Source organism: Pan paniscus, chromosome 1 (assembly GCF_029289425.2).
Source record: "Pan paniscus chromosome 1, NHGRI_mPanPan1-v2.0_pri, whole genome shotgun sequence".
Classification (NCBI taxonomy): domain Eukaryota; kingdom Metazoa; phylum Chordata; class Mammalia; order Primates; family Hominidae; genus Pan; species Pan paniscus.
Genome location: NC_073249.2, coordinates 148,867,126 through 148,883,488, shown reverse-complemented (window position 1 = coordinate 148,883,488; position 16,363 = coordinate 148,867,126). Strand labels below are relative to the sequence as shown.

Genomic DNA, 16,363 nt, shown 5'->3' with positions numbered 1-16,363 from the left:
GCAGGCATTTAGCTTCTAGTTTTTGGCATTCTGCCTGGAGAGGAAAGAATTTTCCTGATGTCATAAAATACCAGAACAAGTTTTTAGCTTAATTGTAAACAATAATTTTGTGCCAAGAAAATGAAATCTCAGAAATACAATTTTTGACCTAAAATGGCCACCTAGTTAGAATAATTACTGATTTACTTTTAGATAACATTATTTATTTAGAAATTTTCCTATCTAGGTATAGAGAAAAACATAACAACTTCCCTTTCCTCTCCCTGCCATACTTTTGTTTTTTGCATTGTGAGATCAAAAACTAGTGAGCACAGTAAAGGAGGACAATTTCAGATTATCCTTTTCTCATTCTGCATTTTAAATCAGGTTTGTCCATCACTTCCATATAAACGGGGCTATGAAGCAAGACTATTTTAAATTGCTAATTGATAACACAAAAAACTTTAACTTGTACTGGTTTGGGGATTTTCAACTTTTAACATCAGGACTAAGTTATTTTATTATTAGTTTTTCTCCCAAAATACTGGCTTTCAAATCACTGTAGCTATGAAAACTTGTTATCCCTTTGATTCCTTTATTACATTTAACATCAAATTTTCCTAATTAGAAATATATCCTTAAAATATAGTCAAGCAGTGACTGCTTATTTTGAATGAAACAAATTAAATGTAGACAAGCAGGGTGATTGTATATAGAGGGTTTTTTCCTTTTTGTTTTGTTTAGCTTTTTTGGTCTATGAGTTGCCCAAAATTGAAGTTTATGTTGCAGGTTTTGGTGTGGTGAGGACCTACAGTGTCAGGTTCTTACAAAGTAAATATTGAAAAAGGCAAATACTGGGCAGTTCAATCTTGCATGATACCTATGGCCATATTACCCAAAATATCATGACTTGGTTTATCTCAAAAGCTAAGCAGGATTCTGAGATACTACCAATAATGTACTACTATTTCTAAAGGAGTAATTTTGTAATTTTGTAAAGAAATTCACAAACATGGAATGACACTGTGAATTCCTGTGAAAAAGCAGATATCCACTGCTTTGTATTTAAAATATTTTGCAACAATTCACTGATAGCTCAAGTTTGTGGCTAAGCCATTGGATTCAGGGTTTAGTAAGGATATTTGTCTTCAGAATTTTCAAGTCACCAAATGATACATTTTTCTTGATTTAACATTATCTCTTAATAGTGCTTTTCTAGAGTGATTTTTCTCATTTAATTTTTATTGGTCATTACACAGTGAGTGAATTTTTTAAAAACTAAATCACCCTGAATCTGTATACCCTGGGTTTTTTTTTTTTTTTTACTTACATAATTGATATAAGTGATAGAAGGAAAGAGTGAGGAGAGAATACCTTTTTTAAAACATAGAAATATATTATGCAGAAATACCATTCTCTAGTTATAGGTTACTTGAAAATACAATTGAATGGGCCAGGCGCCGTGGCTCACGCCTATAATTCCAACACTTTGGGAGGCCAAGACAGGCGATCACCTGAGGTCAGGAGTTCGAGACCAGCCTGGCCAACATGGTGAAACCCTGTCTCTACTAAAAATACAAAAATTAGCTAGGTGTGGTGGCAGACACCTCTAATCCCAGCTACTTGGGAGGGTGAGGTAGGAGAATCACTTGAACCCAAGAGGCAGAGGTTGCAGTGAGCCGAGATCGAGCCACTGCACTTCAGCCTGGGCAACAGAGCGAGACCTCATCTCAAAAAAAGAAAAGGAAAAAAAGAAAATACAATTGAATGAAAGTTATTTGAATTATTTTTTAGAATTATTCTTCCTTCACAGGAAAGTATTATATTTATTTGCCGTTTATTCAGAATATCTCATTTATTCTATTAAAAAATCCCATTTAGATACACTGTGAAAGTAGGGGAAAACATTTTTTCTCTTTGCCTTTTATTTATCTCCAGACGTGGTTCCATAGGTGTCTCCAGTAGTAACAAAACACTGAACTTTAGGACTATGGAAACACTATTAATTTACCTGGTATCCTTCTTCCCGCTCCCCCCAAGTTATTACAGTCTTGGGACTTAGAGCTGGGATGGTGGGAATAAGGAACCATAAACTGAAAAGTATATAAGTTGCATATGCTAAATTTATGTATTTAGGAGTGAAAGAACCAGTAATCCAGAACACAGTATATTTGTGTTCTGAATATTCACAATTTAAAATGCTTTGTTTTAAAAACAGTTGGCTAGCTGGGTGAGGTGGCATATGCCTGTAGTCTCAGCTAATAGGGAGGCTGAGGCTGAAGGATTGCTTGAGCCCAAGAGTTTGAGTCCAGCCTTTGCAACATAGCAAGACCCTACCTCTAGAAAAAACAAAGGAAAGAAAAAAAATACGGATAACTCAAATTTACTTTTAGGAATCTATAAAAGGGAAACAAAAACATGTCCACACAAAGACATGTACCTGAATGCTTATAGCAGCATTATTTATAATAGCCCCAAACTGGAAACAATCTGAAAGCACCATAAATTGGTGAATTAAACAAAATGTGCTATATACATTCAATGAGGAACTATTTAGCAATAAAAGGACCAATTTGTGAAACATGCTACACCATTGATGAACCTCAGAAACTATGCTAAATTAAAGAAGCCAGATGTAAAAGACTATATATTGTATGATTTTATTTATGTGAAATGTCTGGAAAAGGCCAGTATGTAGAAAAAGAAAGCAGATCTTTCTTGCCTAGGACTTGAGGTGGGAGCGGGGATTAGCTACAAATAAGAACTAGAGAATTCTTTGGAATGATGGAAATGTTCTATAACTGGATTGTGATGATGGTTATACAACTCTATCAATTTACTATAATCAATTGAATTGTATTTGTACAATAGGTTAATTTTATATATGTAATAAATCTTTTTAAAAATAAAATTTCTCTATAGTTGAATCATTTGAAAACAAAAACCACAGAACTACAGAAATTTAAAATTGGATTCTGAACCACTCTCTAAAGTTTTAGGTTTAGTCTTGAATAGTTTAGTGGATGTCAACAAAAATTTGTGTTAAGAGATCTAAAAGAAAAGATTTTCAATAACACATCCTCATTTATTCTAGTTTTCTAATTTTTCTTTTTTTATGCTTTCCTTAGTTATTGCATATGATTTATTCAGTAACTTCAAATATTAAAAGGTAGTGTTTAAATGATAAAACTTGTATTTATTAATCTTTATACTAGTTCTCTTCTGTTCTTTAACTTATATATTTAGCTAGCTGGATTTTTTAAAATTCACTGTGTGTTCTAAAAACATGTAAGTAAATTTGATTTTTGTGAATTAAAACTGTTTAAAAAATCTCAGAATCTCATTATTTGATAACTGAAGTCTTGCTGTAAATCTGGATTTTTACATATTAGATCTCCTTGGATGGAGTAAGAGTTATTAAAGTATTATCATGTTTTTTTCTTTGCAATCTGAATTTTTCTCCAGTGTTTCTTCTTTTGGAAACTTTTAGTCAACCTTAACTAATTAGTGGGAATCATTGTTATAGATAGTATTCCAAACACATATTTGGTTTGGGACTGCAAACTGGTTGACTGGTTAGTTGTAAAATAATAGCAGTCTTGCTAAATCATAGGCAAATGTTGCTTCTCTAGTGCATTTTTTGATCACACAAAGTGATGACGGTGTCTAGAAAACATTTTGAATAGCAGAGGGAATCCAATTGGATATTAAACATTTCCATTAGCGTTCAAAATGTACATGATTAAGAACTGACCATATAGTTAATGTGACATTACTTATAATTTTATGTGCTAGACAATGCAAGTGATACTTGCATAATAATGTATATTATAGTGGCATGAATTTTGGTAGGATTTTTTTCTTTTTTTTGTTGTTTTTGAGACAGAATCAGTCTCCTGAGTAGCTGGGGTTACAGGTGTGCACCACCACGCCTGGCTAATTTTTGTATTTTTAGTAGAGACGAGGTTTCACCATGTTGGTCAGGCTGATCTCGAACTCCTGACCTCATGCTCCACCCACCTTGGCCTCCCAAAGTTCTGGGATTATAGGTGTGAGCCACTGTGCCCAGCCTAGGATTTTTTTCATTCATTAGAGTAGCTTCGTTCTTTGTCTGAGCTGCATAGTTGGCTGTTTAATAGTGTCTAGGAAAACCTCAAAGCTGCATTGGAGTCTTTTTATCAGCTTTGATAAGTTACTTCAGACTTTGTATGAATCTTCTCAGAGACTTTGTAATTATGACTGAATTGCCCTTTTTGGCAGAGGAGGAAGAGGTTTTCCAGAAAGCCAAACCCATGATGTAATAAATCAAAACATTATTCTTTCTTTTCATGAATTCATTATGGGTGCAAGTATTTAAATTTTGTCTTATAAGAGGCTAGATTGGGCAGGCTGATTTACCCAGTTTACTTAACTCAGTTAAATAATTATACTCCCTTAAGTCTATGGGATGAAGGATAAAATTATTTAAATAATTTAAGCATTGGTTGAGTCACTTTGGTGATGACCTTGAGCTACATATTATTCTATCATTAAAAAAAAATCTGCCATTACCTTTTTAACATTTGGAGTTATAATTATACTACTAAAATTTATAAAAGGGAAATTTGGATGAGCTGCTTATGAAAAGATCTTGTCCTGCTTATACTTGTCATTCTACAAGGAATTTCCCTAACTGCTATTTGGATATATTGTTCAATACATATTTTGGCAATTTTCAGATTATTAGGTCTCTCTTGATCTCTCCAGATTTCTATTCATGGATGAAGGTAAAAATTTTAGATATCACTTGAGACCCTGTTAGATGAAATAGAGTAGATATATACCTTTTAATGGAAGAAGCCAAATGCAGAATAAGACGTAAGCAAAACTAAGTTTCTTTAAAGTATGCTGTGTGTTAGTGGCATTTTAAATTGTTAAATCTCTCATATATGTATATGTGTGATTATATTTTACATTGTTTTTGCTTCTGCCTTTTTCTCTGTACCGATACTCAAGACACCTTTTTTAGTTTTGATTTAGAAGGACTTTAGGAATTAGTTCATTCCCTTCATTCACTAAGCATGAATACCTACCATTTTCAGCCCTGTATGCATGAGCAGTGCAAAATAAATATATTTCCTGCCTTCAAATCACTCACTGTTTGGAGATATTAGAATCTCCTAGCTTAATCTGTTGGATTTTTCATAGTTTTATGATTTTTAGATTCTTTTCCTGCTTGTTTCTTGATCTGTATTGACCCCTTAAAAGATCACCATACTGTTGTTTTTTGAGTTTTAGTAGAACATTTCTTTCATAGTGGAAAATGTTGTTTCAAATATAATCTTTTGTGGGTTAAATATTACTTAGTGGAACCCTTAAGCAAAGGGTCAAAAAGTCACTGTATTGTTGCCTGAGGTGGACTGTTCACAAGAGACAGAAATAACCCATATAGAGGCCTTACGTGTCAAAGTTTACAGCTCTTGATTTCAGTCTTCTTACAAGCATTGAAATTAATGCTAAGATGTGATATGCCTAAAAAATTTGGTATCTAGAGTAGGAATGACAATCGTAGTGTCTAAAAAACCATTTTTCATAGAATGTCCTCATTATTAGAATTTTTTTCACTCTCTGACACAGAGTTCTATTTTAATTCTTTTTTTTTTTTTTTTTTGAGATGGAGTTTTGCTCCTGTTGCCCAGGCCGGAGTGCAATGGTGCAGTCTTGGCTCACTGTAACCTCTGCCTCCCAGGTTCAAGCGATTCTCCTGCCTCAGCCTCCCAAGTAGCTGGGATTATAGGCATGTGCCACCATGCCCAGCTAATTTTGTATTTATAGTAGAGACGGGGTTTCACCATGTAGACCAGGCTGGTCTCGGACTCCTGATCTCAAGTGATCCACCCGACTCAGCCTCCCAAAGTGCTGGGATTACAGGTGTGAGCCACTGCACCTGGCCCTATTTTAATTCTTAAACAGTAAAAGATGATCTGAAATAAAGCTAGTTAGAATGAATATGGTATTTTTATTACATTATATTTTTACATATTTCTATTTTATTTATATATAAACAGTATGAATATGGTATTTTATATTTTGCTATATATTTTATTAATATGTTTATATTTTTAAATGTTATATATATTGTTTGATTGTAATAAAAATTAAAGATTTAAGTTCTGCACTTTGTGTTGATTGCTGAAGACCTTCCAACTGACATCTTTTAAAAACTTATATATTTATAAGTAGATATTTATATAATTTATATACTTCAGCATGCCAGATCAGTAGTTTATAAGACAAGGAGTTCCCAGTTTTATTTTCTTTTTCTTTTTTTTTTTTTTTTTTTTGAGACAGAGTCTCACACTGTTGCCCGGGCTGGTGTGCAGTGGTGCGATCTCAGCTCGCTGCAACTTCTGCCTCCCAGGTTCAAGTGATTTTCCTGCCTCAGCCTCCTGAGTAGCTAGTATTACAGGCACCTGCCACCACACCTGGCTTTTTTTTTTGTATTTTTAGTGGAGGCGGGGTTTCACTATGTTGGCCAGGCTGGTCTCAAAGTCCTGACCTCATGATCTGCCTGCCTCGGTCTCCCAAAGTGTTGGGATTACAGGCATGAGCCTCTGCGCCCGGCCTTATTTTATTTTTCTTACTTACCCGTGGAACAAAGAATCAGGAATAAATATTAGAGATGCTGATTTGGCCGGAAGCAGTGGCTCACACTTGTAATTTCAGCACTTTGGGAGGCCAAGGCAGGCAGATCACCTGAGGTTGGGAGTTCGAGACCAGCCTGACCAACATGAAGAAACCTCGTCTCTACTAAAAATACAAAATTAGCCGGGTGTGGTGGCGCATGCCTGTAATCCCAGCTACTCGGGAGGCTGAGGCAGGAGAATTGTTTGAACCTGGGAGGCGGAGGTTGCGGTGAGCCAAGATTGCGCCATTGCACTCCAGCCTGGGCAAACAAGAGCGAAACTCTGTCTCAAAAACACAAACAAACAAACAAAAATGCTGATTTGGAGGAAGAATTTGAAAACTTAACAATTTAACTTAGGATGTAATCATCAAGAGTTTTATAGCTGTTCTGTATTTAGTAAAGTGGCATTTCTGGCCAATATTAATACATTTTATTGTAAGTTAGCCAAAATTTATTAGCAATACAGTTTTTGAAAGTTTAACTTTTAAGAGTTGCAAGCTTTTTCTAATCATGCTTATCTCTTCAATTAGGGTTGAAAGGAGGAGCAGAAGGTACTGATGGACAAGGAGGTACCTTCCGGTACACCTTTCATGGCGATCCTCATGCTACATTTGCTGCATTTTTCGGAGGGTCCAACCCCTTTGAAATTTTCTTTGGAAGACGAATGGGTGGTGGTAGAGATTCTGAAGAAATGGAAATAGATGGTGATCCTTTTAGTGCCTTTGGTTTCAGCATGAATGGATATCCAAGAGACAGGAATTCTGTGGGGCCATCCCGCCTCAAACAAGATCCTCCAGTTATTCATGAACTTAGAGTATCACTTGAAGAGATATATAGTGGTTGTACCAAACGGATGAAGATTTCTCGAAAAAGGCTAAACGCTGATGGAAGGAGTTACAGATCTGAGGACAAAATTCTTACCATTGAGATTAAAAAAGGGTGGAAAGAAGGCACCAAAATTACTTTTCCAAGAGAAGGAGATGAAACACCAAATAGTATTCCAGCAGACATTGTTTTTATCATTAAAGACAAAGATCATCCAAAATTTAAAAGGGATGGATCAAATATAATTTATACTGCTAAAATTAGTTTACGAGAGGTAAGTTGGTAGGACCTAAAATCCTAAGACCAAATAATTATGTAGTTGATCATAGGGAGTGTATCTAGATAATAGCTAACATTTATTTAATGCCTATTATACGTTAAAAATAATTACTATAAAAATCCTCTAAGATAGTACTAGTATTATACCTCTTTTATGGATGTGATTATATTTTCTAACTTTAGTTACTTATAATTAAAGTGTCAAGTGTTAACTGGATTATGTACTAGGAGGCTGCTTTTACAAATGTGGTTTATGAGATCTGCATTGGTAATCTCAACACATTAGTCTTTGTATATAGGGTTTGTTCTAAATTTGTTAATATGGAGTAATAATTGCATAACAAAAAAGATTAGAAGAAAATAATTTATAATTCACTATAAATAAATTTGTATACATTTATATTAATAAAAAATACATTTATAAGTGCATATAAATATATACATTTATAAATTATAATGGTACTACCTTAATACAATTATTATTTGAGTTCTTATTTGCACTATTTCTTTTTTTTTTTTTTTGAGACAGAGTCTTGTTCTGTCACCCACAGCGCAATCTCGGCTCACTGCAACCTCTGCCTCCGGGTTCAAGTGATTCTCTTGCCTCGGCCTCCTAAGTAGCTGGGATTACAGGCGCCCCCCCCCACCACACCTGGCTAATTTTTGTATTTTTAGTAGACACGGGGTTTTACCATGTTGGCCAGGCTGGTCTTGAATTCCTGACCTCAGGTGATCCACTTGCCTTGGCCTCCCAAAGTGCTAGGATTACAGGCATGAGCCACCGCGCCTGGCCTATTTGTACTATTTCTCAAATTGGATTGTAACTTTGCAAATATGGTCATAGCAGTTCCCTGCTTCAAATTCTTAAATTGCTCTATATAACCTCTACCATAAAGTCCAAACTCTTTAGCTTAAAATAAGTCATTTTAAATCTGATGTCTACCCATAAAATGTATATGCACTTCCCCAAGTTTGCTCTATTATTATTATTTTTTTTTTGAGATGGAGTCTCGCTCTGTCACCCATGCTGGAGTGCAGTGGCACAATCTCAGCTAGTACTGCAGCCTCCACCTCCCAGGTTCAAGTAATTCTCCTGCCTCAGGTTCCTGAGTAGCTGGGATTACAGGCGCCCGCCACCATGCCCAGCTGATTTTCATATTTTTAGTAGCGATAGGTTTTCACCATGTTGGCCAGGCTCGTCTTGAACTCTTGACCTCAAGTAATCCGCCCAACTCGGCCTCCCAAAGTGCTGGGACTATAGGCGTGAGCCACCGCACCTGGCCCAGTTTGCTCTATTATTATCTTGTATACTTGAGCTGTACTCTCTGGAACACTATTGTTTCTTACCCTGCTCTAATACCTACCTGCTACTGCCCAATGCTTAGTTCAAGCATCCTCTACTCCCGGAATCTAAGGGGTTAAGTTGGGTGCTCTTTCTCTTACAAAAGACCTCCATGCTTACCTCTGTTCTTACACTATACAGTATTATAATGGCTAGTTTGCTTCTATGTTTCTGTGAGTTCCTTGTGCATTCCTTGAGCTGGGGTCTGTGTTCATGGTCCCTATAAGGCTCACCATCTAGCCAGAATGTGTGGCATATAGTAAATGCTCAGTAAACATTTGTTATCTAAAACAAATATATTTCTTGTCCTAATACTTTCCAGAGAAATAGTTGCTCCTATCCAGTTCTTTCTAGTCCTGAATTTCTCCCTCTTCTCCCATTCCAATCCCTGCATCTTGAATGTATTAATAGCAGCTTCAAAATAACCATGTCATTCCAGGGCAATGTGGAATATATCCTTTACTTCTCTTTTACCTTTTCTTTTCTTCTTTTTTTTTTTTTTGGTAACATATCTAATAATGCATGTCGTGAAGGAATTTTCCTTTTTTTCTTTTCTTTTTCTTTTTCTTTCTTTCTTTCTTTCTTTCTTTCTTTTTTTTTTTTTTGAGATAGTTTTGCTCTTGTTGCCCAGGCTGGAGTGCAATGGCACGATCTCGGCTCACTGCAACCTCCGCCTGCTGGGTTCAAGTGATTCTCCTGCCTCAGCTTCCCGAGTAGCTGGGATTACAGGCATGTGCCACCACGCTCGCCTAATTTTGTATTTTTAGTAGAGACGAGTTTTCTCCATGTTGGTGAGGCTGGTCTTGAACTCCTGACCTCAGGTGATCTGCCCGCCTTGGCCTCCCAAAATGTTGGGATTACAGGTGTGAGCCACCGTGCCTGACCTCTGAAGGAATTTTCTAATGAGGAAAAAAAATTTATAACTATTGTTATTCTTTTGGAGGTTAAAGTTTTACCTTAGTGGTATTATCCTTTACCATCTGGTAATATTTGTGCTTAGATTTTTGAGTTTTGAAGTGTTTTCATTTTATTTTATTTGGTCCATTTTAGGCATTGTGTGGCTGCTCAATTAATGTACCAACACTGGATGGAAGAAACATACCTATGTCAGTAAATGATATTGTGAAACCCGGAATGAGGAGAAGAATTATTGGATATGGGCTGCCATTTCCAAAAAATCCTGACCAACGTGGTGACCTTCTAATAGAATTTGAGGTGTCCTTCCCAGATACTATATCTTCTTCATCCAAAGAAGTACTTAGGAAACATCTTCCTGCCTCATAGAATGAAGAACTTTGTTACACATATTTTGATAAGGCACTGAAAATATAAAAGGACTGGCAGTTTACTGATGTAGATGTGAATTCTGTATAAAGATATGTAAATTCTTTTGAGGGTTCATTAAATTGCATGAATAGAGACGGGTCAAATAAATAGGCAAAAGGGATTTTTACAGTTAGAGATAAAAGAGAAAACCATTCACTGTATTTTATTTCATTTCTCCTGATTCAGATATTTTTAGTAATTTGCTTATATGTAAAAGTTGTTTTTGTGGAGTCAGTGGATATATTTCTAATAAAGTGCTAGACTATCCAATTACTTAATTTCTTATACCTTTAGATAATCAGTATGAAAAGTTCCCATTTATAATGGAAATGAAAATTCTTAACTAAACTATACATGTAATATGTATTTCTAGAGGAGAATAAAAACCCAAGTCAGTTATTAGATTTAAATCACCTTCTGAAATGCTGCTATAGGGCTGGTATCTGTAAAAGAATATCCTGATGCATCTGTTTCACCATTTTGATTTTTAAAGTATGCTGTAGCATTTCTTAATAACATCGTTGTGATGTTCTTAAGGCAGATCTTTCTTCATAAAAAGGAAAGTAATGGCAATTTCTCTCCTGTGGAAATCCCAATTGCTTGAATTACTGATATTTTAGAATAGACTTTTTAAAATGCCATATGTAATTTTATGCAAGTTGACTATATATCTTGTACTTAATAAATTATAGGCTCATTTTGTTCTCTGCTAGTTTAAAGTAATTCGTTTAATAATAGATGTGTTTTTAGAGGAAATGCTGTTACTTGGAATTAATTTTCCAGTTATACAGTCTTCTATAACTTACTAATAATATTCTATATGTACTTTATGTAATTTCCCTAAAAAGAATGAACTACCACTACACACTATGGTGTTAAACCAAAATATAGGGAAAATAAACACTAACTGCTGCTTATGGATAATGTTGCAACTACTTGTTATGCATATAAATATTTTACTTTTTCACATGTATAGATTGCATTTCTTAGGTGTTTTAATTTTTTAAATATATTTATGTTTTTAAAATTTAGTTTTGTTTTCTGTTTTATAACTATAGTGAGAATGATGTTTTGAAACAAAATTTTTGGTTACAAAATAGTTTTCAGGATTATATATATATATATATATATATATATACTGGATCCTGTCACCTTTTAGTAGAATATGAAATATTCTTTTAGAAATCCAATATAAATAGGTTATAATAGCCATATTCTTTATTACTTTATTGAGATATAATTTACATGCCATAAAGTTTACCCTTAAAATATATAATTCAGTGGTTTTTAGTGATATATACAAAGTGGTACAATCATCATCACTTTCTAATTCCAGAATATTTTCATCACCCCAAAAAGAAATCCTAAATCCATTAGCAGTTACTTCCCATTCTTCCCTTCCTCCAGCCCCTGAAAACACTACCATCTACTTTTCATCTGTATGGATTTGTCTGTTCTGGACATTTCACATAAATAGACTCAAACAATATATGGCTTTTTTTTTTTTTTTTGGTCTGGCCTCTTTCATTTAGCTTAATGTTTTCAAGGTTCATCTATGTTGTATCACGTATCAGTACTTTATTTTTTATGTGGCACATCATATGGATATACCACAATTTGTTTATCTTTTCATTAATTATGGGCATTTGGCTTATTTCTACTTTTTTGGCTATTATAAATAATGCTGCTGTGAACATTTGTGTGCAAGTTTTTGTGTTTCAATTCTCATGGGTATATACCTAAAAGTGGAATTTCTGGGAGTAACCATATATTTGAGTTGCAAATGGAAAATGCTTGAAAAAAATGCCACAGAATTCAGCTAATCATATTTATTACTCTAATTCATAAATGATTCCTCTATAACTGTCTCTCTGAATGACAGTTAAAACTCCCTACAGAAGTGTGAACATTACAGAAATTTTCTCACAAGTCTAAAGATCTAGATCTGAAAAGCATCAGTCAACGTGGTGACTGATAGTGGTTTCTGTTTTAAACCCATCATTATTTATTGCAATTTTCTTGATTAAGCATTTTCTCCTAGGTAAAATAAATGATTTATAGATAGATATATAATAATCTTTGGATTAAAAAGTTTTTTTAAGCAGAGAATTATTATTCTAGTAGTAAATAAATTTACATAACTACACATAACCAGTATACCAGTATCTCTCTTATCTTAAAGGATATTGACAATGCTTTAGCATGTAGTAAGTGCTCAGTTTTTATGTGTTGAATGTTGAATTAAAAGTAGTAATGAGTAGAGTTTTAAAGTTTTTTAATTTATTTTTTCAAATTATGAGAGTACTTTTTATTTTAAAATGTTTTCTTTAAATTCAACCAGGTTCTTGGATAGCCGGAATAGTTTTGAAGTACTATAGATCCCATAAAGAAGATGTTTATCTTCCCTAAAAGAAAAACCACAAATTGCTTATGTTACAAAAAAAAAAAGAAGAAGACTACGAAGGCCAGGCACTGTGGCTTATGCCTGTAATCCCAGCACTTGGGGAGGCTGAGGCAGGGGAAAATCAAAACTTGAGTCCAGGAGTTTGAAACCAGCCTGGGCAACATAGTAAGACTCCATCTCTACAAAAAATTTAAAAATTAGCTGAGCCTGGTAGCATGTGCTGTAGTCCCAACTACTTGGGAGGCTGAGGTGGGAGGATTACTTGAGCCCAGGAGGTAGAGGCTGTAGTGAGCCCTGATTGCATCACTGCACTCAGCCTGGGTGACAGAGTGAGACCCTCTCTCAAAAACAAAAACAAAAAACAAGTATAAGCCAAGGTGATTAATGGCCTGCTAATAGAGGTATTTTGTTTGGCCAGCTCAGTGGTTTAAAAACTATTTTTTAATTAGAATGCTTTTAGGCAAGACATGGACTCTTCTGTTGCCACTGACCTACCATTATCTATTGCGTTACATAAAGCTGCTTCACATGTTGAGTTATATTGCCTGGGCCTCTGAAAGCATCTGAGTTAGTCACATCTACTGTAGCTCATCACTCCTGCCTATTGTTAGCCTTCCTTGGAGACAAGGAGTTGAAAATACTCTTGTTTGTTTATTTTTGGGAAACTGTCATTCAAATAGTTATGATGGATAAAGGAAATTAATATATGTGATTAGACTCAGTAAATGGCTCAGAAGGGACTATCTTCATATTCCAAGGACTATTTACATAACCTCAAAGAGTTAAGACTAAATATCATTCTTAATCTAAAAATACTTTTTATCTACTAACGTGTAATGTAGTATACTGCCTATATGTCTGACTTCATGTATACATGGTTTATTTTTTACCCTTTATGGAGAAGTATAGAAAAAAATGTGGTATGTTACTTTTAAATAATAGCTTAATCAAAATGTGAGTAAATAGATGAAGTTTTATAGAGTAAATATTTCAACGTTTTAAATTTTTTTTGTGATACTTCATAAAATTCATAAAACATTTGGAGCTGGAAATAATTTTTAAAATCCCATTTTCTAGATAAAGAAGTAAACCCAGAGAGGCTAAGTGGCTTGTCTGCAGTTAAAGAGCAGGTTTGATGTATTCAAAACTCTTCTGGTCATTAAAAAAAAAAAAAAAAAAAAAAAAGGCGAGCAGGCTGGGTGCAGTGGTTCATGCCTGTAATCCCAGCACTTTGGGAGGCCGAGGCAGATGGATCACTTGAGGCTAGGAGTTCGAGACCAGCCTGGTCTACATAGTGAAACCCCCTCTTTACTAAAAATACAAAAATTAGCCGGGCATGGTGGCAAGCACCTGTAATCGCAGCTACTTGGGAGGCTAAGGCAGGAGAATCGCTTGAACCTGGGAGGTGGAGGTTGCAATGAGCTGACATCATGCCACTGCACTCCAGCCTGGGCAACGTGGCAGAGGGAGACTGTCTCAAAAAAAGGAAGCTGGAAAGGGAATTCTTATTCTCAGTGCCATTTTTCTCCAGTATGCCATTGATATCCCCTGTTTCTCAATTTCCAAGACTAGATTAAATTCTTTTACAGCTCATTTGCTGGCCAAGTGTGGTGGCTCACACCTATAATACTAGCACTTTGGGAGGCTAAGGCAGAAGGATTGCTTGAGCCTAGGTATTCAAGACCAGCCTGGGCAACATAGCAAGACTCCATTTAAATATTAAAAAGAAAAGTTCATTTGCCTATTTATTTGTGTAGTCTGTGTAATTTAGCATATACATTTGAAATATATTCGGTCATTTAGGAACATACAAAGTTATAATTTGGTGCTCACTAGAAAGCTTTTGAAACATTAATTACAAAAACAGGCTTTTTCTTTTTAAGGATATTAATAGCAGTAATAGTCCATAATTGGGCTGTGTCCTTCATTAGTTTACAAATATATATGCCAATGTTATTGTCAAAATAGTGTAAGGCCACATCTGAGCAAAAAACAAGCATATTATTTTAATTTACATAAATAACAAATGAAGATTTTTACAAGTAAAATACTATTCAAATATTAAATTGTATCATTGTAAAAAGAAAGGGAGAGAGAGGAAAGAAAAAAGGCGAGAGAAAAAGAAGGGGGGAAGAAAGGAAGAAAAAAACCCTGCAGATTTTATTGAGAAGAAAAGTTTGTAATGACAAATAACATACGGAATCTCTACAAACATTTGCAAATATTATAACTCCTCCCAAACTAAAAATTTGTTAGTACATCTTCTCTCCAGCTGTTAGAATTTTGGTTTGTATAAACTTAGTTCTTGAGGTTTTTTTTTATACTTTAAGTTCTAGGGTACATGTGCACAATGTGCAGGTTTGTTACATATGTATACATGTGCCATGTTGGTGTGCTGCACCCATTAACTCGTCATTTACATTAGGTATATCTCCCAATGCTATCCCTCCCCCCTCCCCCCACCCCACAACAGGCCCTGGTGTGTGATGTTCCCCTTCCTGTGTCCAGGTGTTCTCATTGTTCAATTCCCACCTATGAGTGAGAACATGCGGTGTTTGGTTTTTTGTCCTAGTTTGCTGAGAATGATGGTTTCCAGCTTCATCCATGTCCCTACAAAGGACATGAACTCATCCTTTTTTATGGCTGCATAGTATTCCATGGTATATATGTGCCACATTTTCTTAATCTAGTGAGTTTTTTTTTTTTTTTTTTAAGGCATGGTGTTGTTGTGGCCAGAGCGCAGTAGTGCAATCTGGGCTCACTGCAGCCTCGACCTCCCAGGCTCAAGCCAATCCTCTCACTTCAGCCTCCCCTGAGTGACTGGGATTACAGGCGTGCCCCTCCATGCCTGGCTAATTTTTGTATTTTTTGTAGAGATGGAGTTTCACCATGTTGCCCAGGCTGAGCCATTATTAATTGAGATAATTTTAAGAAGAGGAAACCAGAGGTTGGAAAAAAGGAAATGAGAGTAAAGCGAATGGTTCAGGAAGATGAGAAATTTTTGATGCAGACTTACACATAAGAAATAAAGCCAAGGCCGGTTGTGGTGGCTCATGCCAGCACTTTGGGAGGCTGATGCAGACAGATCTCTTAAGCCCACGAGTTCGAGAACAGTCAGGGCAAAATAGCACAACTCCATCTCTACAAAAAATACAAAAATTAGTCCAGTGTGGTGGGGCACTCCTGTAGTCCCAGCTACTTGGGAGGCTTAGGTGGGAGGCTGATTTGAGCCCAGGAGGCAGAGATTATAGTAAGATCACGCCATTGCTCTCCAGCCTGGCAACATAGCCAGACTGTGTCTCAATCAATCAATATAGCCAGAGGTAAAAACCACTGCTGCTGTTTTTGCTAAAGGGATGCCATTGAAATGGATACAAAAAGCCTGGATGGGAAGTAGTTTTGTAAGATGAATTTAAAATTTATATAATAATATAATTTCTATATAATAATATAATATAAATTATATTTTATTATATAACTATTTCTCGAGCTCAAGAAATATTTATTTTATTTATTTATTTATTTATTATTTTTGTTGTTG

The 16,363-nt window shown here is 35.2% G+C and overlaps 1 protein-coding gene across 3 annotated transcripts in view; it reads left to right on the top strand.

The window, feature by feature from the left end:
* The window catches only part of DNAJB4 (DnaJ heat shock protein family (Hsp40) member B4), a 42,549-nt gene extending 26,758 nt beyond the window's left edge, over positions 1 to 15,791 (top strand). For all 3 annotated transcript variants that reach the window (XM_024927056.4, XM_063607195.1, XM_003807781.7), the window contains exons 2-3: positions 7,177 to 7,745; positions 10,143 to 15,791. In XM_024927056.4, coding sequence (XP_024782824.1) covers positions 7,311 to 7,745; positions 10,143 to 10,376 — 669 coding nt within the window. In that variant the 5' untranslated portion in view covers positions 7,177 to 7,310 and the 3' untranslated portion in view covers positions 10,377 to 15,791. The remainder of the gene's footprint in view (positions 1 to 7,176; positions 7,746 to 10,142) is intronic.
* Positions 15,792 to 16,363: the final 572 nt, after the last annotated feature.